The 27,163-nt window shown below is 40.6% G+C and overlaps 1 protein-coding gene across 1 annotated transcript in view; it reads right to left on the minus strand.

Moving 5' to 3' along the window:
- Nucleotides 1-3,774: 3,774 nt before the first annotated feature.
- Nucleotides 3,775-27,163, minus strand: part of LOC116335467 (membrane-associated guanylate kinase, WW and PDZ domain-containing protein 3) — a 38,430-nt gene continuing 15,041 nt past the window's right edge. Inside the window, exons 17-21 of the mRNA XM_039604533.1 lie at nucleotides 12,931-13,125; nucleotides 12,054-12,130; nucleotides 11,538-11,687; nucleotides 9,748-9,886; nucleotides 3,775-7,126 (exon numbers count right to left, since the gene is read on the minus strand). Coding sequence (XP_039460467.1) covers nucleotides 6,363-7,126; nucleotides 9,748-9,886; nucleotides 11,538-11,687; nucleotides 12,054-12,130; nucleotides 12,931-13,125 — 1,325 coding nt within the window. The 3' untranslated portion in view covers nucleotides 3,775-6,362. The remainder of the gene's footprint in view (nucleotides 7,127-9,747; nucleotides 9,887-11,537; nucleotides 11,688-12,053; nucleotides 12,131-12,930; nucleotides 13,126-27,163) is intronic.

Below are 27,163 nucleotides of genomic sequence, written 5' to 3' on the forward strand. Positions count from 1 at the left end.
GTTTGTTTTTATCTGTGTTCTGTTTGCGTTGTTGATCTCTCTTCATGTATTAAAACATTACCCAGCTACATAACCATCAGTAATCGTACCAAATAAATAATGTTCACGCTGCATCTGCAGTGCAGACCTGTTTTCAACCACTGAATATCATATTTGACCCAGTAAAAAAAATAATTTATTGCTGTTTTTAAGGCCTTTGAAAACATACAGTGTGAAAGGGGTTTTCTTTTTCAGTAATGAGCCAGACCTAGTGTTAATAGATATCAAAAAACCTAGTAAAACTACCCAGGTTTTCAATATTTAATGGCAATGAGAACGAGTGAAGACAATTTTTAAACCTAACGGATGTAATTTGGGTTTTATTCATCTGATTATCAGAAAACATCTAGAAACTTTTTCTTTTGCTATTTGTCTTGACGACTCAACATTATTATTTGATGCTGCCAATGTTTTTGTAAAATTGAGGAAATAACTTCTTGGATGATCTTTAGCACGCTGCAAGTCAGATTATTTGTGTGGAAAACAAAAAACACCAACAGCACATGTTGGAAAGATCCAAATAAGTGATTAAATTACCCAGCTGCTGCAGGAGGAGGAAAGTAGAGCTGCAGCAATGCTAAATATTAAACTGTTAAATTGGTGTTGCCCAACACCTTAGAGACCCAGGCTTTTTTAAAAATATTGTTATGAAGTTATTATTGCATACTTAACTGTTACATCTGCCTGTGAGTTCTATTTTAATATGCAAATGAACACATTTCTTTTTGCCAGTGAGCTAACATTTGCTTATTTGCAGGAGGAATGCGGGAATAGAGACTTCACAAACACAGTTTCTGCAGTTTGAGTCAGCGTGGACGCCATCTGACCACTAAAAACATGAGAATTTCTTTTTTTACATTGCTGTTATTAGCAGATTCCTGGATGGTGTGCTAGAGAAGCTCGTGACAGAGGATCCACCTTTGTCTCTTCATCATGGAAACACTCCAGCTTTCTGTTATGTACAAAGAAGTGTGAGCACAAATAGTGTATTTCAAATGAACTCTGACATGTTTGCCATCTGTATAGTAAGGTCAGTAGGACACTGTGCAGGTGTGACCCACCTGGCTTGGACTATAGATGAAAAGTCTGTGTCACACACTTTCAAATTTCACTACTGCTTGGAGGAGAGTTAGCAAGTCTTTGAATATAAAGCTTTACTCTATGCTCATGTGAACGAGGCCTTATTTGAACAAATAATCAAATATATATTTTAACTCATTTCTTATCTCGGTTTAATATCAGCTCTGTCTATAGTCACGGTAAAAGGTTGTACTCTTCAAAGATTGCCTTCCACCTGAAACTGATAGTTGTGGCAGACTTGTAACATGTAAGCTTCACACGTGTCTATATACAGTTTCTATATCTACACAATGAGTCTTTGAATGATTAAAAATCACACCTGTCCCTAGTACCCAGCTGTTTTACCTATCACCACAGGTTAGCGATCTTCTGTGGCCTCTGGTCCCACCACTTGCTGACTTTGCCTGCACACTCTGGTGGAAAGTTCAGTTACCGGTTAGTAATGAGAAAAGAAATGATGAAGTTTGTTCCAGTAACTCTTGTGGCCATAGAGGCTGCTTGTTTGCTCATGCTTAGCAATAAAGTGTTGCTTTAAATTTGAATGTTTTATTTGTCATGCATGCCTCATTATCCTCAGCCTGCTATCCTGTGCTTCAGCTGTCAGGCTAAGCGACTTTATCCGGGACTTTAGTCCGGCACTGACCTGAGAACAGAAAGCAAATAAAGATATTTTCCCAAATAATCAGTTCTTTTCACATGAGCTTGTTTATTGAACAAGGCTGCGGACAGTTAGCTTGGCCTACCTGAGCTGATGTTGGTCCAGCTCAGAGTGTTAAAGTCAGACTGGATCTAAAGACAGGGCGATCACTGACGGATCAGATCAGCTGCTTCAGTCACTTCTGCGTGTTTACAGCCAACTGCTGAAGATAAAAACTGCATTAAGCAAACAGCTGAGTGGCGTTCCTCCATCCTGCTGCCTGGGAGCAGGTCTGATGGTAAAACTGTTCAGTCCAGCGTGAACTTGGCTCTTCCTGGTTGTCTCTGGACCAGAACCTGAATGATCAGATCCCTTGTTAGAATCATTAGTCCAGACTCTGCGATCCTGTGATTAGGCGCTGCTCGCACCAATCAGGGAATCAGTCGCTAGGACACAGTCTTAGAAAATGCATAGAAGACAAACATCCTAATGCCCTAAAAGACAGGAGGCAGAAGGGTGGGGCTAAAGGGCAGCACAGGGGTTTGTGGTGTTTATAGTTTAACTGCTAAGGCTGTGGATGGAACATAGAAACAGACATTAAAATGATGCAAGAGATGTAATGGATCGATGGATGAAGTGTTGGTTTATTTATTTTTGTGTGGTTTTTAACTTCAAAGTATTTTTTTAGCACATCAAAGCGATAACTATTATTAAATCTACAGTTTTGATTGAGTTGGTCATATATTTTAGGACTCGCCTCTCTCTAATGGACAGAGCCATTCATCCTTCTGCACAGCGATGCAGTTGGATCTCTAAATCCTGCAGTTCCTATAAGAAACTGCAAAACTGGGCAATTTACAACAAAGACATCTAGAAGGATGAACAGCTCAAAGGAAAGAAAATCTGTAAAACTGATTTTTGAAGTGAACTGTCCTCAGCATAAAAAGGGATGTTCTGTTGTGACCTCAGTGAGGCTCTGAATCCTGAGTATTTGTGAACTGATACTTAGACTAACCCCTTACAGGGCACGCATTAAAAATACTTTTTACAATTTTTACTTCTTTCTTCTTTTTTTTTTATTTTTACGGTGCAAATCAAGGTCAGTGAAGTTAGCATATATGTAACGTTTGCATTAGTGTTGCAAATGTGATCTCTGGAATCATAAAGGGTTAAGTGGTTATTGTCCCCTCTATGCAGCAGCAAGCCTGTTATTTAATAGATTCAATGCGAGAGCTTGCTTTGAATAGAAAATAAAGTCTGATTTGCTACTTACAAATCATCTGCCAATAATCAATGTAATAACTGGTTAATCTGTATTTGAAGTCATATTTGAAAATATTCTTAAATGTACTGTGAGGTTAGTCATTAATGGTCCAGCTGTTTCCAGACGTTATTTAGCTTTAAAAACAAACAAACAGTGAAATCAGAAACGCCTGTTACAGGGAAAGGTTACTGTTCATCTTTGAAACAAAACAGGTGCTTTTAAATCTGATATTTACACCCTGTTTTTTTCCCAAGCTTCATATTCCCTTTCCCTCTATAAAGCTGTGACCCTGATCAGCTCAAATATTGATCTGACATCAAGTTTAACTGTCCTGAAACACAAGCAGCTGGAGGAGGAGGAAGTTTCACTCTGTCAAAAAGAAGCTCATCCAGCTAACGGTTGTTTTTATTATTGATTAACAATCTGCTCAAAAATGCTTTGGATTAATAGTTTTGTCTATGAAAATGAACTATAATAATAATAATATATATAATATAATAACTTTATATAATAACTTTCCTCAGCTCACAGTTATGTTTTTAAAATATTGTTTCAACAATCTAAAGTTTGACATTTACAAAAAAACCTTCATTTTTGGGTCTGGACAACAAATAGTTTTCATTCATTGGTCTAAAATGAGCTGTTTTACAGCTTTGTTACAGAGTGAAGCTTCTTCATCTCATAAACAGTCTTTGGATGAGTTTTGATGCACAAACTGACACATCAGCACGTACTGTAGATAAATGACAACAAATAGGGTGTGAAAACACTGTTCTGCAGTTTGTCTGCAGAGAGCAGCGACCATTTTATTATTTTTACATCATATAATCTTTTATTTTAAAAACTTTACATTTCTTAGGTGTGATTCTGAAAGGAGACCTATTCTGCTCATTTCCAGCTCTTGGTCTTTATTCGGGGACTCAGCTAACGTAGCGACTTATAGTTTTCTTTTACCGATCTTACGCTGTTCCTTTGTACAGCCACTTCCATGTGATTGGCCAATTTTATTGTGAAAATAGAAAAAATAATTTATAAATTATTTTACTAACTTCTAAATATTTTTTGGCTTCCATGTTTTACTTCGACTTGTTTAATACTTTGGTTTGTTACAAGACCTCAGGGAAGGCAGAATAGGTCCCCCTTAAAAGGAGCCTTACCGTGATGTTAGCGTTATTAGTTGTTTAAATAAAGTACTCTCGCGTGAATAATTCTTTAAAATAAACATTTTAAATGTGGCATAAAAACCTGCTACGTGAACAACAAAAAGAAAAATCTAGACGCTGTTTCTTCTGCTATTTCTATTCAGCAGAGACGTGTGCGTGATTGTTTGCACTGTTCAACTTGAACTTCTAGGCTGAAATTCTCTGAACGTCATGCACGTATCAATGCACTGACAGTCTCACATAACATCACTGCACATTATCCTGTGGACATTAATCAGTGTTTTGGTTTTATCTGTTAATTTAATGTTATTTAAATCTCTGTAGTGCACACTAACCCTCAGTCCAAATGTCAAACACAGGGCTGCGCTGTTGCTTCTCACTGATTTGTCTATAAAATGACAGAACTATTTCTACACTCTTAACAAATGTCTTACAGATGCAGATATCTGATATACCCATTTATATTTAATTTACCTTCAAGTACGACAAAGACAAGCAGTAAATTCTGACATCTGAGAGAAAAACAAGATTTTTTCCTGTTCTTTTCTGTAATTTGCTCAATTAGAATTATTAGGTTTACTTCAAACTTCATTAACCTCAGAATTTGATGCGTTTTCTTTGTGATAAAAATAACAAACTCTAATTTGTACTTTGAGATTTTATAGATTACAGATGAGGTCTGTGTAAAGTCCTGCATGTGTAAATTTTGTTCCTGTTGTTTTAAACAGAGCTACAAAATCAATCGATAAATTTAATTAGTTGGTCAAATGCCAGATTTTCTGATGCCTCTGCTGTCCAGAAGTCAGGATTTAATGATTTCCTTTGATTCAATTGATGTAAATTAAACATCTTTCAACAAGAAAACCCATAAAAGGCCTCTGAAGATGCATTCATGGGTTGGACAAGTTACAGCAGAATGTTTTGACTGTTTTCTGACATCTTATAGGGAAAAAAAAATCAATGAAGATTTATCAGTAGTGAAAATAATTAGTTGCTGCCCTATTTTTGGGACCTCTGGAGTTAAGGCGAAGACACATTCAGATGACATGAGGGGTTGTTTTGTTTTTGTGGCAAACAAACTGATTCTTAGCTCAATTATAAAAGCATTAAACTCAGTATTGGCTGTTGCATGATGGGATATTTTGGTGTCTGAAAGGTCTTGGCGTTGTTTGACGTGTTGCAGGAAGCGACGGCGTGCGTCTCTGCCTGCAGCTTCAGTGAAGCAACAGTCTGCAAGACGAAGGCTGAAACAAAACGAGGCACTTGTTATGATCCAAAGCTGCAGGTCGTCCTGCTCCTCCGCGGCTGTCGCTATAGAGACAAGCCATGTTGCCATGGTGATGTTATGTTCGTCGACAGCCGACAGGACCACAGCTGGACCTGACATCTGTACGTGTGTGTGCGTGTGTATGGCTCTGTTACATCATCAGGTTATTTTCCTTTCATTGTTACAAGCAAGCAGGCAAATCAAATCATCTCTGGATCTATTTAATCTCTAATATCGTTATAATAATAATTTTGTTACATGTTCAGCTTTATAAAAATAAAAAAATCATTCCAGTCATATTCACATGCTCAGATTACACAGAGAGAATCACGAAACAGCGCCGTTGTTCGGTTCGGATGTTGTTTGCATACGATTTTGAAGTCGGAAGGATGCGAGTGAAGATGATCGTGATGAAGCCATGAAACGCAGACGTGATGTTTCACACGGAAACGTCACATCAGGTCTGCAGACCAGGAGCCTGTATCACAAAGAGTTCAGCTGTCCACAGGCAGCTCGGGTGATTTGGTGAATGTTTCAATCGCTGTAATCTAACCCTAACCCGTATGTTACTCGAATCAAGTCAAAATAAAACAGAATCCCGAGATGAAGATAAAATAAGTAGATGGTTGAAATTGTCTGACAGGTGATGGCGGCCCAATATAGCTTCATGATACAGGTCTCAGGATGTACTGAGGCATGATGGGTAATATTAAAGGTGTTGGTTCGGCAGGTCTGTGTAGCTGTTATGTCACCCACCAGCCAATTAGAAACAGAGTTTTCTGTGGTCATCCAGTTGGACACAGAAGGAGGTGGGTCTTCTCCAGCAGGCCAATCAAAAAAGCCCTTGATAAGTAGCCAATAAAAAAAAAAAATCAGCAAATAAAAGAGGAGAATGCCCTCACAGCTGGCCAATCAGAGAGAGAGCCCACCCACTAGTCCCCGCCCACGGATCTGACTGCTCGTCAGCACCTGCGTCAGTCTCTGCGTGCTCGGCTTCAGCCAAGGGCCCGGGGCGTTCCCATCTTGCAACTCAGCTCTCCTCCAATCAGACTCCTCCCTCAAGCCAGCAGCGGCGATGCTTGCTCCTGATAGGTGCATCTCAGAAAAACTGGCTGTTGATTCGCTGTCGGAAAGATGTCTGTCACTGCTGTCATCGTCCAATGGCATGAGGAAGGAGAACGCTGCCTTCTGAGATGCAGCCGAGTTCCCAGCATGCTTTGCATGGCGGTTGGTGCTGCTGTTTCTCTCCTCTCTCCTCTCCCTCTCTCCCCCTCCTCTTCTGGACTCCTCTGATAGAGGTGAGTCCCTGAGGCGGGCATCGCTCCTGGGTAAGCTCCTGCTCCTCCTCCCCTGCTCCTTGAGGTAATCCTGCTTCATCTGCCTGACAGTCTGACTTCTTCTCTTCCTCTCCTCCCTTTCCTCCTCCTCTTGCCATCTCCTCTCCAGCACCCGTGCTTCCTCCTCCACTATGTCCAGGTCCAGAGCAGGAGGCCCTAATCCTACTCCTCCTGTTCTTCTTTTGGTTTCTCTCTCTCTCCTCCTCCTCTCTCCTTCTCCCGCACCACTTCCTCGTCTCATTTCCTGGCTGAGAGAGGCAGTTGTCATGGTTATCATATCCACATCCAGCTCCTCAGTGTGTGAAGAGGAGGAGGGGGAGAGGGCTCCTTCCTCAGGGCCTGATGAACAAACAGAGACCGAATATAATTATCTGAATATCTGCAAGTAATTATTGTGGTTATTACTTTTATTAATTAATTTATTTATTTATTTATTCAAAAGTAGGTTTTTCTTCTGTCAAAAAAATTACCAAAGTGACCAACGGGCACCTCTGCTGTTGTCAGCCCTGCTGATGTTTCCAATCTGTTTTTTAAAATCAGGGTCTCATATGAAAGTTTGAAGCTTTGTGTTCAGACTCTGAACCAAAACCAACCAGAACAAATGAAGCAGGAGGTTCAATCAGAAATTCATGATCATGTAGCCAAAATACATGAAAATAGAAACATTTCAGATGTTGGCACTTTTGAATAGAGGTTTATATCTCTATTATATTGGAATACACAGGTGCCAAAGCTACAGCTTCTCTAATCTAAAGTAGTCGAATTGCTTTGAAACTTGCTGTTTTAGTTAGGGGCGTGGCTACTTTGGTGGACAGGTGTGCTCGTGTAACCAGAGGCCAGCGAATGATTGCTGGGCCTCACCTCTCCCACCATGAGCCACTGAACTGGAAGCCTCATTTGTGTTTGTGGTGTTGATGCCTTTTAATAAAATTAACAGACAAATAATAAGGCCTGCTGTGAGGTGCAGCCTGTCTATGAAGTTTGTGCTCCAGTTCTGGTCAGAAAAATTCAATAATTTTTTAAAAATGTCTTAATTAGCAGTAGTTAGGTATCTACATCTGCTCGCTAACATTAGCTCATCTGGGTGTAAATGACCAACACGATGGCACTAAAGTCTAAAGTTCAGTCTTTGTCACTTCTCCGTGTCACACCGGAGATCTTCTGCATGTAACAAATATTTTAACCACTACGCCATGAAGCCAGTCAGGGTTTTACTGGGACCTGGTTGGATGTAATACGCTACTACCACCAGAAGATGGTGGTAATGTACCTTTAAACAGCAACAACATAAAACTGTCAGGTTACTCACTATCAGGTACTGGACCTATACATGCAAACAGTAATACTTAAATAAAATACTCAGTACAGTAATCTGATGGCTATTCACATGTGACTATAATGCTGCAGATTGCAGCTGATGATGATCAGGGAAGATGAAGGACTGATGAAGTGAAAGTGAAGGAAATGAAAGCTGATGGGAAAACACGGCGTTACCAACCGCGAGTTTTCAGTGCGTCCAATCACGTAGAAGCAGGGTTCCCCCTGTTTAGAGTTGGTCATACAGAGAGACAAGCTGGAGAGCTCCACTGAGGAGGAGGAGGAGAAGGAGGAAAAACGAGAGGAAGGAGAGGAAAAAAAGAGTCAAAAAAAAGAGTTAAGTCAAACAGTGAGAGAGCCGAGGAAGCAGGTCAAAGGTCAGTGATGAGGGAGTACTTTACAAAAGCCTCTTCAACTGAATCTTCATGAACATCTTCTCATTTCCATCTCAATATTTATATTTTTGAACTCTAATAGAGTAGCTTTGCATAACTCTCAATTCAAAATAATCCTTATTTATCTTATAGTGGGCTGGGCTACAGCTCCACAATTCAACCTGCCTGAAACAAACTTTTTAACCCCTCCCCTTTAATAAAACCTGATGGGAAGGGCTTCTGTAGCTGAGATGACCATATTAGGACGGGTATTTTATTTTTTGATGACATCATGGAGAGCCTAAAAAGAAAAAAACTCTCTGAGGCTGAGCGCTGAGAGCAATCTGAAGCCTGAGCTTTTAGGAATTACACAGATTGCTTCCACATTCACTGACCTCATTATTTTAAACCTTTACTGTTTCTTTGAGCTATGAGAAGAGTTTCCAAGAAACTGGCTGGTTCCCCCTCCACCAAACTTTACGCTTGCCACAGTGCAGTCAGACAAGTACTGTTCCCCTGGCAACCACCAAACCCTGACTCATCCATCAGTAGGCCAGTAGGAAAAGCGTGACTCGTCACTCCAGAGAACATGTCTCCATGCGCTAGAGTCCAGTGGCAGCATGCTTTACACCAATGCATCCAAGCATGCAAGCCTTGGATGCAGCTGCTCGACCATAGAAACCCACTCCTGGAAGCTCTCTATGCACTGATCTTGAGCTAATCGGAAGGCCACATGAAGTTTGAAGGTCTGTAGTGATTTGTTGGCAACCCTGCTGCTAGAGACACAAAGGTGATTTTCCTGCACAAATTCCAACCTTATGAGGTCAGAAAATGCAGAAACATGTCAGTTTTCAGCTGCTGTGGGCAGGCTGTGAAAGTTAGAGCTTTCCCAGCTATTTCCTCAGTCTCTTGTCTTAACATAGCAAGTGAGTCACTAAAGAGTCCAGGCAGTTTTCAGTGCTGCTGGTTTATCTGTGTATTTGTCAGCAGGATTATTATTAATCTTGCTGATTGTAAGCTGTAGATGGATAATGAGACCGAGTGCTCATGGACACATGCCCAGAGTGACTCAGTGATCCTTCTATGCTTTGGGGCCAAACTTCACCGTGTGCCATTTTGATTAAAAGATATAAAAGATTAAAGAATTCAGAGAGGATCAAGAAGAACTTAAACGAGAGAAACTGAAGTCTTAGCAGAGAGAATGTCTCCCAGTTTTCTCTCAGCTGTGTCGTGTGTAACAGAGCTGAAGTCCGTCCTGTGAAGTCTCACCGTAGTCGGGCACGTATCCGTTTCCCTTCTTGAGGACGAGGTGGATTCGATGTCCTCCTCTTCTGATCTGCTCAACGGCCTGACTGTGGGTCATTCCTGCTGTACTGTCTCCATTTATCTCCACCAGCTGGTCGGACACCTGCAACACACGGTGTCACCTTGTTTACCATCAGGAGGAAAGTGCATAAAGCATAAAACTGAGTATAAGTCATTTCAGGCACCGACAAACATCCTCAGTCTGCAGGAGCATGTGCAATCATCAGAACTGAAAAAGTCTTTGTGTAGATTGCTGAGGAAGCTGACAGTATTGGAAACTAAATTCAGCTGCAAGACATCAGAGAGACAATTACAGATCAGACTATTATTACTATTTTCAGTCCAACATTTTACCTCTTACAGTGCTAAAGCTGCTTAAACTGTTTAGATATTTACTTTAATTTACTTCTGTTTATTATCCAGTTCATAATTCAATTCTGTGACATTTAAAAACGTTCAACCAGCGGTTGACAGATGCTGGACAAACATGACACATTCAGGTGGTTTGAGTCATCAGGATTTGAACTGTTCAGAATAGTTGGCTGTTTTGGCCTCTGGGGGGCGCTACATTTGCTGCAGAGCATTTTGTGAAGTTCTTTTTTTTGTGGAACAACTAAAAAGGAAGCAGAACGATGCGAGCAGCTGCGATGCTGAATGTTTGATGCTCGGAGTCTCAGAGCTGCAGGCACAAAGTGAAGCTCTGAATATTTCAGAAGGTTTAATATCACAAAGAACGATGTGACGAAGATCCTGAGTGATGTTTGTCTGAGTGGAAACGTCTCCACTGCATTTCCTGATGTTTCACTGTGCCCATAGTTCAGTTCATATAGGAAACACGTTTAGACCAGATCATGCATCAATCACACCAACTCTGCGTCTCCATTTTTTCTCCACAAATCTGGCGTCACCTTGAACCAAACAAGAATTGGACTCTACAGACTTCCGAGCTTTCCAGTGGGACTGGACTTCCATATATCAGCAGCAGATCCTTTAAGTCCCCAGAAGTTTGTCAGACTTGTTCTCTAAACAATCCTGAGGTAAGTCCTCACCACTGCAGACTTGGACTGTCCCTACCTGACACCCAACGATGTTCACTTCCCCTGGAGGTCAGTGTTTTGGCTCAGCGGTGTAGTGTGTTTTAACAGATCACAGAGAGAGTTTCTGCAGACGAATCATCAGTAGATCTAATAGAGCATCTCTAAATCTCTGCACAGCACAAACGCAGTAACACTGGGGAGGCTTCTCTCCTCCAGCTCAGCAGGTAGAAGGTGTCATCTACTAATCGGACAGTTGATTCCATCAACTCTGAGAAAATCCTGGATCAGGCTCATGGTTTCACTGTCAGAGTTTATTCTACCGAGTCAGGAAAAGACTTCCATCGCATTCGTTTCATCAGGATGCTCAAATATATCCAAATGTTTTAAGTGGATGCTTGTGATCGTTTGGTCACATTAATGTTTAAGGTGTACAGATTTTATTTTACCCTTATATAGATTCATGTGCATTCAAGTATTAATGAAGGGTTTTAATCAGCAGATTAGATTATTGTTAAAATAAATAAGAAAAAAACCAATAAGACGTCCTGCACCTCTTTCACAATAAAAACAAGAATTCGGTCTCCCTACTAAGACTTTTGTTGTGAAACAGCTGAACTAATGAGAGACACCTTAGCCTGAACCTAAATCTAAAATGATGAACAGGATTTTGCATTTTGCACCTGTATGTGTATTTAAATAGTACAAGTACACGTGTACCTGTATCTTGTTGCTGCGCTGGGCTGGCCCCCCGTCCATCAGCCCGAGTACATACAGTCCCATGTTGTATTCACTGCCTCCCCTCAGAGAAAAACCGAAACCCGTAGGACCTCGCTCCAGGTCCACGCTGTAGAACTTTGACTCCTCCTGCTGGACACAGACAAACAATCCTGCTGATACTAACCAGTACTGCCTCTTTAATGACAGTCCCACAGTACAGCTGTCTTCCAGTGTAAACTTCAGACAATTTAGAGGTAAATGTAGCACACAGCAGGAAGTGGTCTGCTTCAGACACTTTTGCACAGCTGGAAACACTTTCTGATTTAGGTGGTGCTTCCTGCACATCCTGTCCTCGGTAGGATGTTCAGGAAGTGGAACATCTACACCTGGTCATTTGTGCATTCACGTGCACCACATGTCAAGACAAATTCAGGGCTGCAATTCATGTGTGAAGAAGGTTTAAGATGACAGTCGCCAATCAAAGTAATACTACAACAAAACAAAAGTTAAACCGACCTTTGACCTCCCTCTGGGTCCTTTTATCATCCGACCATCTATGTCCAGATCTGCAGCTTCGGTCAGGGAAGAGGAATCTGGAAGAAGTGAAAAAGACAATGAGAAGGGAGATGAGATGACTCTCTTTACCATCACAGTAGATTTAAAAATTAGGAAATCAACACGTGAAAGATAAGCGTTATCTTTCAGTACAAAATCTGTTCATTTAAGCAGTTTAAGAAAAATATTTTATCATCCATCCACTTTCGTAACTGCTTATCCAATTCAGGATTGCAGGGGGGCTGGAGCCTCAGCTGTCAGAGGGAGAGGCAGAGATATTAAAGGCTGAAGCAAAATTATTATCAGGAAAATATTTTAGTGTCTGACTGGAGAGACACGGCTAGCGTAGCAGCCATACAAGCATAAGCTATAATACTGCTGCGGTGATGTCTTTGTGCCTAACGTTAGAGCTCTCTCTAAAGTATTTGACGTCCAAGGTGCAAGAAAATAATCAAAACATGAATCCTCCACTTTCACAGCTTAGCAGTAATTAGAGTTCAGTTTATTTATGCAGTGCAAATTCACGACAACGGTCCCCTCAAGGTGCTTTATATTTCAAGGTAAAGACCCTATAATATTATAAAGAAACCCCATCACACAACCCTCTTTGAGCAAGCATTTGGCGACAGTGGGAAGGAAAAACTCCCTTTTAACAGGAAGAAACCAGAACCAGCTGCACAGAAGCCCCGCCTGCTGCTCAGTGGCTTTGTTTACTTCAGGTAACCAATCAGAAGAAAGCTGGCTTAAAAGTGAAGCAAATGAAGCTAAAAGGCTTATTTACAGTTACTGGCCTTACTGTAGGTTTAAGTGTTTTTAGTGTATCTGTGTTTTTTCATACGGTGTCGAGGAGTGATGCTCAGTCTCAGTGTGTTCCCAGCTCTCCTCAGGATCTGGGCCAGGTCTCGGTGCTGTAGACCTGCGACCGGCCGACCCTCCACCGCCTCCAGCTGGTCTCCGGGCTGGATTTGCCCGCTGCGAGCCGCTGGGCTGCCACGACGCACCGTCACGAACCGGTGAGACATCAGCGATGGGGCTGGAGAAAGGAGAGAAAGAGGTCACGTGGTCAGACATCACCTGGACAAATCGTGGTATTTTTGGTACAGACTGCTGAGTTGAAGTGACAAATAAGAACACTGAAACCTCCCAAATATTTTTCCAAAAAGTACAATTAACGATTAGGACAGGATTTACTCAGAACTGTGAGACTTTAGCCGACACTGTGCATTCTCTCCTCGCTGCTGTGTAATAATACATGTGCTTCAGTTTTAATAATTGAGGCCTGTTCACTCTGCTTGGCTGAACTACCAGCTGGTGCAGTTAAATGAAGGAGCAGAAAGACCCACAGTCAAACCACATTAACACCATCTGCAGGGTGTTGGTATGACCTCTGGTGGTCACATGACTGTTGTCTGTCAGCACAGAGTAGAAACAAAGAAACAAAGACTCGCACACAGCAGTGATCTGGTTTTCACTCCTGTATGACACCCAAAGGCGTCCTGTGAGGGCAGGATCGATGCCTAAACACCGTCACAGAAACGTGTTGGTGAGGTTAGACAGAGCAACGTTTGACTATAATGTACACTTGCCTATAATTGTACTTTGTCCTCAAAACTAAGACTAATGGTGCATCTGATTAAAGTAGCCCTGTCCACCTGCCAAGACATATAAAGACTGAGACTCTGGCAACTTTAGTTCCCATTTCTAGCATGAAGAGAAAGTGATGCAGGCAATTCCAGTAGCAGTGTTAGTGGGGAGGAGGGGAACTGCATGATTAAACATAAACATGAACACCTTAAGCTTTCTTTAATCTAACAAACTCAACACAGCAATGTAACACAGCAATAGTGGTTTCTTCTGGGTGTCACCCACATTCCAAAGGCATGCATGTTAGGCTGACTGGTGATTCTAAATTCGCTTTAGGTGTTGATACAAAGTTTCAGTGATTGCTATGTGAATATGTGTTAAAAAGAAAAAAGGAAATGTAAATGCAGCTTGTGGTGAAATGCACTTTAAAAAGTTAATTCCTTCAGAAAATCCACATGAACCTTTTCTTCCCCATTATTTGGCCTGTGGTTGATTAAAAACAAACACTAAAGACTCCAAGAACTACTGCGACTTTGAACAAATATACTGACATCCATCCATTTATTCATGGATCCAAAGCAAACAGTTACCCAGCAGAGTCTTGAACAATCCCAGGTCCACAATCTACTGAATCTCATGTTTCTTAGAAATTTTAATCTGAAAAATAACAGATAATTACAGTATTAATTAGAAAGAAAGAAATCTTTGAGTTGCTTTAACCTTTGTAAAGTTGCTGCACATGTGCAATCCACTCTGCAACCCACCTCCACCCCAGGCTCTCCTACTATGTCCTTTTCTGAATTAATCCATGTCGTGTTATTACAGACGCCTCTTCTGAGTGCTGTGCTTCTGCGCTCCTTGCCTCTGGGGTTTTCACATATGTACATGGAAGGGCAGGATAGCGTGCTCTCCCTGTGTCATGCATTTCCATGTCAGCGCAGGAAGCCATAATCGAGCCATACTACCAAATAGGGAAGGGAATTGATAAGAATGTAGTGATTCTGATTCCATTATCAATATCACTTATTGACTTGATTCCTTATCGATTCTCATTGGGTTGAGCCCCCACCAAGCAGCAATAAAGAAATAATATTCATGCAAATTAATTGCATGCTGTGGTCAAATGTTTGTGCGTGTTATTTCACCTCTTTGTTGTGAAGGGTGTTGGAGTCGTACTCAAAAAGTCATTATTACACATATTACACAGAACACTTTTCTTAAAAATGATGCAGTTAATTACTCCCAGGAAAAAGTAATTAATTACACTCGTTACTTTCATGTTATTCTGTAATATCGCTGAAGCACGATGTCTCATTATCACCATTTAACAATATAAACCTGAGGCTACAACCCCACACCAACACAAGTCCCTAATGAGGACACACATGTCTCTAAGAAGCTGTCTCGGCAGATGCTTGCATCGAAGCTGTGTTAGTATCATAATGCGGTTGTTTCTGTTCTGGATGCAGTTTTACATTTTACCATTTATATCGTCCTTTTGTGCAATAAAAATAATTGTCCACATCCACGCTCCAGACTGCGTCACTATTTTCCTCCTCTGGCACGCGAACTGAAATCAGCTGATTGTAGTACGAGTGCAGGAACCAATAAGCGGGATCGATAGGCAGGCAGACTAACAATTTCGAGGAACTGGACTACTGGGAACCAGTTTCCTACAATCGCCGGTTCTCCCATCCCTACTACCAAATATAAATTACTGCAGATAGAAATCATCTTGTTGCTTTGAAAGGCACAAATGACGATTTTCTGCAGCCGTCCTATGAAGCAGATCAGAAATTATTTTTTATTTTAAATTTGTCACAATGGAGGCACTCTGAGGTGCGCCTATCTGAGCACGTTCATTAATCACTGGTGGACTTTGCACCAATACGAAAACTTGTTTAGAACCAGTTCATCTCAGCTCGATCCTGCTCTGAAGTCATTTTTTTCCCTTTTTAATCACTAAACTGAGGGAAAAACATTTGTAGGAGGTTGTTTTTGAAACAGCCAAGTTCACAGACAAACATCTTGTTTCTATCACTTCAGGGGACAATGTAGTGTTTAAAGTCATTTCTGGAGATTCACACTGGTCAGAAGTTAAGCTAACATTAAACCAAAGATGTAGCATTAAATTATTTACCTGTTCAAGTCCCCATAATGTGGTATCACATACAGAATTATGCCTTTGTATTATTTCTATTGTAACACGCATACTAAATGTACATAAACTAAAGCTGAATCTCAAAACCAAATTTTAAACCTTAAAAATCCTTTTAAAAGTCTGTTTTAAAGTGACAGTCCCCACACACACACACACACACACACACACGTTGATCCATGCCACTGTTGAAATCTCTGGGAGGGAGGAGCATGGGGGGAAATTCTCAGAAAGATTTTCGAGCTCAGAGACACTAATCATTGAATTGCTGAGAACAAAGAAAATGGAAGACAAACGAAAAAGAAAAAAACGTTTCCGGTTGAACAGACTGCGTGGTCACATGACCAGCAAATACACAAACCGATGACCCTGAAACCACCACCGAGTCCCAACCCCTGACTGTGTGCAGAGTTTCAGGTTGTAAAGTCTAAGAGATAAAACATGAAGTGACTGAAGGCCAGAGAGCTCACCTGATTACAGTAACCTGCTCACATGACCCAGTTTAACAAAGACAGCAGCTGTTAGTGGTATGTAGAGCAAAAACACTGCACATTGACTGACTTATGATGCACAGCTATAAAAACGGCAAAAAAATGGGTGCAACCACTTATAAAATGAGGAAGTGACATAAAATGACTAAAAGGAGATTAAAAAATGATAATGGCGACAATAAGAAATGAGCACAAAGATATGGATTATGGGCAAAGATTACCAAAAAGCAACAAAAAGCAGTCATAGAGAAATAAAATACAGTTTGAAAAGGTACAAAAATGAGCAAAAGAATTCCTATGTAGAATATAAATTTATAAAGTTGGAAAATTATGAGCTGAAATGAACTTTTATGTACATAATATTTCTAAATGACCTGTTGACTGGTTCAGTGCACACTATGAATGGACAGGATATAATCTGATATGAAAAAATATATAGAGAAAAAATTTAAAAAGCTGGCTTTTATTACTGACTCTGTTTAATTAACTTCAGTTGAAGTGGTACGTTAATCTGCCAGAGGCTGCCCCGACGTGAGAAAACCTGCATGAGAATTTTTCATGCTGTTCAGGAACAGCCGCCGTCGGCCTGCAGCTCAGACACACAGCCTGAACAAATAAACTGACCTGCACTCGGCAGGACTGTGATGTAAACAGGATTCGCAGAGAATGGACTGAAGCAGGAAAAAAATCCCACCTGCTCCTTTAAAGTCACTTTAAGAAGCTTTAAAATATCAAAGAGGCAAAAGAATGTGTATTTAACGCTGTTTAAACACACGGTGTAGGAGGGTGAATGCGAGCATGTGAGCTGATAAGAAAGTGCTGAGATCACTGTGTTCAGTCGGTGGAGGAGGCAACGCGAGGCTACAGAGAGAGAAATATGTTTCAGTGAAGCAGAGGAGGAGAAGTGTGATAATATCCAGGCTGACAGCTGCAGGCAGAGAGCGATGAGAAAAACCCCAAACTGATAAACAGTCACTACAAATCTTTGTGTCTTTTGTATTTTTGTGCACAGATCTGCCTCCCTGCCTTTGCATTCATGCGTATCTAGCTGCTTCTTACAGGATGATAGCAGCCTGGTCTCACAGGTATGCGCAGCTCCATAATTTCTATACACAGTCTCACATTTTCAGAGGACAAAGCAGTTTCATGGTCAGGCCTGCTTCCTTGTTACTTCATTACAAATGAAGCAGACATCTGAAGTTTACTCAAAGTGCTGAATTTGTATTTTTTAGCTTTTCACTGTAAAGCAGAGAGAGAGAGCAAGAACTTTACAAGTGGCCAAATCAACAGTCTGGTAAAATCAATGAATGGACTGGCCTGAAGTGCATGATCACAGAATTCTTTCCATTGTTCAGAAAAACAATTTTACAACATCTAACCATGTCAAGAACACTCCGGAGGCGTGTTATTGTCACTGGTGGAACTGGGTCACTGGTGTTCATTAATCATGTGACTGCTGATAGAAGCAGCAGGATGAATTATGAAGTGTACATGGTTGTACTCTCTGCTCAGATTAGGACAGATCCTGCAAAACTGATCGTACAGCACCTCATAATGCAAATGGTGAATGACCCAAAGACAGCAGCTGCAGACAGCAAGAGTTTCTCAAGGTGAAGAAACGGAATAAACAGTCAGTCAGCTGATCTCAACCCAACAGGGCAGCTTTTCAGTTATTAAATAGAAAACAGAAGGCAGAGAGACCCACAAACAAGCAGCAACTGAAGCTGACGGCAGTAAAAACCTGTAAAAATGCAGCATTTGGTCTTGTTTTCATTCAAGTATTAAAAACATTCAAAGTCATTTTAACTTGTCTACTTTTAAGCCTCTGAAAAATTTGAGGTGCATAAAAAAATCAAAACATTCTAAAACAGTTCATGCAAAGGTTTTTGTAAAACCCTTGAAATACAGCTGAAACTCACACGTCTGCACTCACATCTTAATTGTCTGATGAAGCCAACTGTGGTGATTTACAGATACAAAAACTGTGTCCTCTACAAATCATAGGCTTAACTGTAGCTCCCACTCTTAAAGCATCCCCCCATCCCAGAGGATAAAGTCCTGTGTGGCTCCTAATGACAGTGTCCCGTCTTCCCTCTTGGTCCACTGAACAATGTATTTTTTAGGCTCTGGTAAAGTTTTGCAGTAAAAACAAAGTAGAGACTAAGTAAACCCCAACCTCCTTTTCAGCTCGAAACATCACGTCAACAGTTTCACACACGTCTCTTGTTTTCGATGTAGGGCGGGGGTAAGGTGTGGGACCGAAACTACAAGTTAAAGAACTTTTCGTGCCAAAAATCCATAAATCAAACTTCTATTCAGCCGTTTTTCTGCTCAAACATTCAACTATTTCATATTTCCTAACATGTATTTCTGGACACTTCCTTCTTCCGTGTGAGGCCTCTCTCGGTCTGACTCGATGAATCATGTATGAGAACATTTGCTAGAACAGTTTCTCCAACCACAGCTCTGACTCCAGATGTGCTGCACAAAGAAAACCAATAAAATATTAACCTGTTGAGGAAAAATTCAGCTTGACATCTCCTCAAAGTAACTAAACATTCATGATTTTCACCACAACACCACGACCAGTACCACTGCCATCATTATCCAGACTCTTTGGTCAGGCTGCTCATCGTGTTTTGGTTTATTTACTGTTGTATGGCTCAGAAAAGATGCTGTTTGGTTGTTTGGGGTTTGAAAATAATACCAAAAATGATTTACTGACGTTGTTATGCTGCCAAAAGACCCTCCTGTGCCTGCACACAGAACAAATCCTCATCATAAGACCTTTTCCACATTCCTCAAACATCACACATACCTCCTGTCTGCCAACATGAACCCAGGTGCTTTTTCTGCTGGTGCAGAGTCACAAACAAGTCTGCTCTGCCTTCTTTTAAAAGGCTAGAGGCCCGCAATAGAGCCATGTTAACAGATCACTGTTAAAACAGTTAAAACAGACATTCATCACATTTTCCCTCCCATTTGATGTTTTGTTATCACCAGCTGGCACTTTATAAATGGAAAAAAAGAGAAAAAACTTTTTTTTTCCTTTTTCTTTTCTTTTCTTTCTTTCTTTTTTTTTTTAAACATGCTGCTTTAATTTCATGTTTTTACTCAGTTTTTTTGTGGGACTGATAAAGTCTTATTTGGTAACAATAATCCTGCACCCCTGACGTAAGTGACCTGCTACACTGGAACTTTTCCCCCGGATAAGAGACGCTGCTCTGACTGTTGAAACATGAATAATTGTATTTCAGATTAGGCTCTGGCTCTAAACCAGCCTTAGCTAGAGTGAAAAACAACCCCAGGAGGCACAGTTACATGCCTTTAGATGTTGAGGAAGCACACAAAGAGCTCTTGGAAAAAACAAAAACCTAAATTCATTTTGTATCTGCTGAGTTTTTTTATATTCAGTATGTTCCACAATTTCCTATCCATCTATATCTATATTTCAGTTCTATCAGGGGTGGCTGTAGCTCACGAGGTAGAACAGGTAATCCGCTAATTAAAGGTTGGTGGTTCAACCTTTCTGCTCCAGTCTCCAGTCTGCATGCCTTAGAGTCCTTGAGCAAGATACTGAACTCCAAGTCACTCTCCGATGTGTTCATTGTATGAATGGGTGAATGATGCACGCTGTACAAAGTGCTTTAACTGCTTGAGTAGAAAGTGTTATTTAAGAATCAGTCCTTACAATATTGCAGTTTGAAGTCTCAATAAATAAAATATAGTAGGGAAAAGTTCCTAAGTCATTCCCGATCCAGCTGAGAGAAGTAATCTCTCCAGCATGTCCTCCATCTACCCCGGAGTTTCCTCCCAGTAGGACATGCCCGAATATCCTCACCTATGAGGCACCCAGAAGGTGATATAGTCTGATGCTTGAATCCCTTTATGTGCGCCACAACCAATTGTTTTTTTGTCAGCATTATCGTCACCCTGCTTATTGATTTAGCCCTACTGCTGACTGGCTTCAGAATGCTCACATGCACGTGTATAAAGCCAGCCTACAGGTCCAGCCCTAAAGAGCAACATGGGCCCCCTGTCAGAGCATCCCCAAAGTAAGGTTAGTAAAGTTACCACATGAACAGCAGGAGCGCCTATTATTACTCTTTATTTCAGGGAAACTTTAGAATCCAATAACGTTAATTGATAAACCTTCAACTTTGGCTAAAGTCTTGCCTCTCCCACTTGTCGCCATGGGTCATGAGCCTGAACCGTGAAATGGCAAATTATAATCTGTACTTTTACACACACAGTTTCTGTAAACTCAGCCTCACACAGAGTCCTGAGGTTCAACACGGCGTAGTGTTTTTTTTATTTTTGTTGTCTGATTAATTTGCTGAAACTAAAATATGTTTGTCATATTTTTTATGACAGATTATAGCAGTGTCATATCAGAATGTTTGCAGTGATTTTATTGATTCTTCCCATTAATATATACAGATTATGGGCTCTGTAATTTAATATAAATACTCAAATATGACCACATGTGACCAAGTCATAACAGCACATGTCTCTGCAGCATGACATAACTAAATTTTATGTGTTTAGAAAATCAGAATTATGCTAATAAACAGATTTTCGGTGGCACAGTAAGCTGATGACGCCTGAGTACTAATATTTGGAGGTTTATGCTGTGGGACTTTTACAGGTGAATGGTTAAATAAATGAGGACGTTTCTCATTGTGAGGACGTTGAGTCTGTAGCCCACAATGGGACAGTAGACTGCTAGAGTACAGGTGAGAGTTCAGGTGCAGGTTCAGGGTAAGAAGCACGTTAATGCATCATGCACAGGAAGTCCTCACAAGTGCTGAAAGACAAATGTGTGTGTCTGTCCAATTTCACAGTCCAATAAGCCTGAAGTCACCTGCGCTCCAGTTTGGCAAACACACACAGCCCAGCTCATAATTCTGCTGAATTATGGATTAAAGCTGCTATTAATAGAAAGTTTAACATCTCCTATTCCGAATGCTAAAGCACGAACAGACGCATTCACACTCGACACACGACTGCCTCGGGAGCACAGGCTGACTTTTTTTCAGAAATCCTTTGAGTCACGGCATTCCCCTGGGAATCATGCGGAATGGGAGTCAGTTTTGCTGTTCATAGTGTGACTGGAATGGGACAGGAAAGAAGTCAGCATGCAGGAGTTGGCTGAGCTCTATAACAACGGCTCAGTTTTTAAAGAAGGACATATAATGCTCATCAATCTTTAGCCTTATTTTTACTATGTATTATTTTCTGTTCTTTTGGCTATTTGGTGGTTGTTTCCAGCCAAAGATGGATCTGGCTACAGTGATGTCACCCATTGGTTAACCCTGTAAGACCCAACCCATCAAAAAATAGCCAGAAAATTCAGATTTTTGGGAACTGGGATGTTTATTAACCCTTATAACAAAATCCGCTTTTTTTTTCTATAACATGTTGTTTATGATTTGACATTTGATACACTGGGCGTTTTTGGCAACTTTTTATTAGCAAAAATGTTAATTTTAGACAAAAAAAGAGTTTTGTCGATGACATTTTGAAATTATGGCAAGTATTGATCATGTTGATGCGATAGAGGTCTCAGAAACTCATCTATCAAATATGATGCAAAGGGCATTATAGGGTTAATGAGGCCCTCCTTGTGTCGACTGATTCTGCTATTACCATCTTTGGATGCTGAAGCCAATAAAAGGGTCACATGTGACTGAAAACCCTGCTGCACGCTCATGGTGAAAATGTATTCATTTGTCCCTTTGACTTTAATTGGAATTATAATTTACAACAAGAACTTCAGACTGACTTTTGTCAGGAACCTTCTGCTTCTTTCACCACATCATAAAGGGCCAGATTATAAATAATCTTTTATTTAACTATCATTCATAATTAAAAACACAGAGATGGAAAACGAGAGGAATAGTTGAACTGTAAGGATACATACAGGCTACATATATATTCTTATGTTTATTTTGGGACTACTTTAACAGTGAACCACAGCTGGAAATAGACAGCACATCTGGACACAAACAGACCGGCAGTTGAAGCTAAGCTCTGGGTGAATTTCAAAGGGTTATGTCATGAAGATTTAATATTACATAACTTACACACCGGCGCACACATTGTTTTAATATTGTCAGAAAACAGCAAAGGTAATAAAAGTTAAAGACATTTTTCATTAAAAGTTGAAATTTGCTAACAAGGTCATTCTTCAGCCCTGTGCATGTTTGTATTACTGATGTTGTGGGAACAAATCTGTTTAGACTGTTGTACTGAAGGGGCTCAACTTTCTTGTGAGAATACAAAACAAGTCCTGATCACGTGAATCGTAAGGGACAAAGAAACAAAGAGTTCTCATCCAGAAATCTAATGTGCATATTAAGCTCATGCTGAATGCATCGAGTATTTGAGCCATATATTTTTTATTTCTTCTGTGTTCGAGAGCCTACTTTTATCCAGAAAAGACTAATATTTGACGCTGTCATACAGAACGCTACACTTCCACACCAAATAGTCACTGAAGCCTCAAATGTGGATCACTCCACTGCTGGAAATAGTCCCCAAAATATTGTTATTGTCACTATTTCCTTCTAAGTTTTAGAGAAAGTAGTGAGCAGTGAGCAGCTTATTAAAATAATCATTAATCAATTGTTAGTTGAATTGAGTTATATACTTTGTCATTAGAAACAAATGAGAAATTTAGTTAATTCATGTAAAATTAATCCAATTTGAAAAACACTGTCTGGATCCAAGCTGCCATCGGAGGTTTAGTACACCTGGACAGGTCACCAGTCTATTGCATTGCTAACACAGAGTTTAGAACCACCAGTAAACCAAACCAGCATGTCAGTGGACTGTGGGAGGAAGCTGGAGCACCTGGAGAGACCCAACGAGGCAGAACAAGTGAACTCCACACTGAAAGGCCCCAGTTGGTCCGCAGGACCTTCTTATGAGGCACCAGTGCTAACCACTGCTCCACTGTTCCACCAAAACTAGAAGCTCCACCGACAGTAACCAAACCTTTACCATAAATGAATCTTTCACTTTTATGGTGAAATACTCCTTTAATCCTGAACACCACTCTGTGTCAGTCATATGAAACTTTACAAACACTGACAGAGCTGACAGTCATGGCAAAAACAGCTGCTGCTGAACTGCAGGCGTGCTGACCTGTACACAACCACATCATACAGTCTGAGCCACAGCGAGGACCAGACACCTCACAAAGGTCTAAACTCAAAGTGGTCCACACAAGGATAGCTTTACAAGCACACACACACACACACACACACACACACACACACACACACACACACACACACACACACACACACACACACACACACACACACAATAACTGCAGATAGCTTCAATGAGGTGAAACTATTTCAGACATTCCTGAGAGCTGATACAGATTGAGGAGGAGAACAAGGAGACAGGAATAAAAGGGAGAAGGATTTAGAGTAAAGGAGGAGGAAGGGAGGAAATAGATTCATAGTAGCTGGAGATAAACATGTTACCAGCACTGACTGCATACGTAGGTTCAAGTGTTTCTTCCAGACGCTGCAGTAAGTGTATAAGCCTGTTATTTTGTCCCGTACACTGTGGACTCTGATGCCACTGACACCCAGAAACAGAAACGGTTATTGTTGCCACTGCAATTGCATTTTCGCAAAACTTCACTTTACTTTTTGTGTGGTGGGCAAACATGAGTCAGTGGACTCCTCTCTCTATGACAACCCTGATAAAGGTCACACAGTGAGAACAACAACGGTAAATAAGCAAATTACTCGATTAGTTTAAGGACATGTGGTAGTGACAAAATGTTAAGATGCCGATGAACAAGTATTAGTTTTAGCACTGATTTAGTTTCTTGACAAGACCTCAGATTTACAAATGTTGTCTTTTTCTTTTTTTGAGACACTTTACGCATCATTGTTGTTTTACTTGTTGTAATTTGTTCTTTTTTTAAGTGTATTTAGATGAAAAACTGAAGTCAAAACATTAAGTTTAGTCTGTGTTCCATTAGCTTTCCTTGATTTTATCCTTTGTCATTATTCTTTATCTATTACATCATCATGATGATGACATGACTCATCTCCCATCCATAATATAAGAACCCAATCTCTATATCGCACATCAGAGATCACCCACAGGAAGCTTTGAAGAATCTCACATTAGATGAGAATCATCAAACATAAAGAAAAAGCAGCATCTGGCTCTTTAGATGAGAAAGAAAACATTTACGTTGCTTATTTATTTCTTTTCTAATAAGCTAATGTTGGTTAGGGTTCAAATGTACCGCTTCATGTAGGTTTTTCCCTTATTATGAAAACCCAAGTAGAAATCTGCCTGCCAGGTGTTGAAAGGTAACAACTTGTAGTTTCTGAAATGATTCTTTTTATGCAACCTAACCCCAACAACAAATGGTTCACAGGCGATCTGGTTAGAGCCTGTAATCAGACTCAATCTTAAAAAACTTTACTAGGGAACAAACCACAAGAGGAGCAGGCTGTGAAAACTTGTTCCACAGCAGTGCACGTATAAATTCAGGAGTACCTTTGACCCACACACAGCAGGACTCTAAAATCAATACAGCTCAGGCACACGATGATGGACAGACCTCCCAGAAACCAAGCCAGCCTTGAATTTAGACGAAAGCTTAAAAATCCAAACTAAAACTTACATTTGGAGTCCTTGACAGTTTTCAGAGCTGACTGCAGTCGCTCCAACATGATGGATAATTCAGACCTGAACCGAGCCGAGACCTCAACAATGCACTGTCCTTGTTTCTCTGTCCTCACTGTCTGTCCTTCTGTCTCTCTGTGCTGTCTGCGGGAAGCAGGTTGTGGCTCTAAAAGCAGGAGCGCTGGACTGAGTGAGCGGAGCTGCAGTGAGTGATAGAGGGACAGTCAGAGGGGGCGGGGCTTATGCAGAGCAGATAGCGGTGGGAGGGAAATTACTCATGTGGAGGGGGAGGAATGCTAACAGTGGAGATGATTGTTATATTTCCAAAGGAGGAGGTGCAGTGGAGTGCTGTTTATCATTGTCGCTCAGCTCTGTTCCTTCCAGCTGAATGCCGATCAGAGAAGCTCAGGTGCAGCTGAAATCAACCAGAGACTCGCCACAAACCCAGCTGTGGAAAATCCCTCAGTGCTTTTGCACAGCTACTGTACTGTGTCCAGCTTCACCACAGTTTCAGGAAAGGGGAACCTTGGACTGCATTTATTGTACTACTGTGTTACTGTGCTGCTTCTATTTGAAAGCTTTAACTCCTCCCTGTACACCCACGGCTTGTTTACATGTGAAACGAGTTGCTTATTAACCCAAACTAAACTGTGTGATGTGCAAATCTAGTGCCCAGGGTTATAGTTACTTATAAGCAAAGTGGTCTTGTTTTGTAATTATTACAAGTAACTTTTGTTTGATTGCAGCCGAGTGGCTTAAAATCACAGCAGACACTTATAAATATCAGTCAGGTAAGTCACTGGCCTGAGGCTGACGAAGCCATTTTTCTGAGCTTCTATTGTAGCCAGAATGTACAGAAGGAACATAATGGATATCCGGTTCAAAACTTCCTGTTTCTCCTCTGGTCCTTTTTAACAAATACAGATAAATTTTATCTGCATGCACCAAAGCTTGTTCAAACAGAAACCAAAAATGTTCCAGTATAAAAAGTCTTGCCCTTCCCTCAAAAATCAGATGTTGGTTTATTGAAAGTCTATTTGAATATGAACTTGAACTCTGGATCGCTGGCGAACAGTAGGCAGTAGTAAGTTTCCACCATTTCTTTTTTATTTTTTTGTCATCCTACATCTTCAGAGAGATTGAAGGATTTCAATAGGTTTTATTTTTAACCCATTTCCAGTGTCATTGGGTAACATTTCCATCCTCTGTGATCCAGCCCACTGAATTCCTTTACTTTTAAATTACCCACTTCCCCTCGGGCTAAGTAGAGAGGTTGTGTTTGTTACTTATCCATCACAAATATTACCCAATGAAAGTCCCTTTCAAGTCCAATTGCTCTCTCCACTAATTGACTGCCTGCTTTTTCTAATTGATTTGTCACCATCTAGTGATCAATGGAAATAAACCGATTGCAACAGTCAAACTTTCATTTTGCTGGAAGAATAGTATCGCCACAATTTAACCACTAGACCATCCAAATAACATTTTCTTAATGATAAGTTGAAGCAGTTGTTTTTCCTATTGTCAGTTTCAGGTATATTCTTCTTGAATCCTCTGTTTCTGTTATACTTCTTTGTGCATCAGACACAGGAATGTCAAACCAGGAGGGATAAACTGAGGAAAAGAATCTGTGATACTAAACACAGGCCAAGGGCCCAAGGGGAAGGTTAACAAGCAACACAAGCAGACTGAGGGTTTAAATAGATGCATGATGTCATTAGGGAGAGAGAACACAGCTGGGGAAAACAAGGCACAGGTGAACAAAATCAAACTAATGAGACAAAGGGGAAATAAAGCTAAATACAAGGCACAAGAGACAGCAGTGTACCAAAATACAGTACAAAGTAATGACACAGAAAAAGACCTAACACAGAGACTAAGACTGGATATGAGGAAACAGGGAGCACAGGAGAGGTAAAAACAAACTGAAAACTCCAGGACTTAAATATAACCTGAAAAGATGAGAAAAATACAAAACTCAAAACCACGATTACTTCATCCTATAAACAATAGAAGTGAAAACAACATGAGAAAACAACTAAAAAGAACTGAGATCAGAAATAAACTGTTCCATCATACAGCTCACCCAAATCACGAGTTTGTTGTTGATTTGTGTAGGCTGGCTCCGTCTCTGTGCTTTCTCCACATCAGCACACTAAACAAAACTTACT

The sequence above is a fragment of the Oreochromis aureus genome, linkage group 20 (genome assembly GCF_013358895.1).
Source record: "Oreochromis aureus strain Israel breed Guangdong linkage group 20, ZZ_aureus, whole genome shotgun sequence".
Lineage (NCBI taxonomy): Eukaryota > Metazoa > Chordata > Actinopteri > Cichliformes > Cichlidae > Oreochromis > Oreochromis aureus.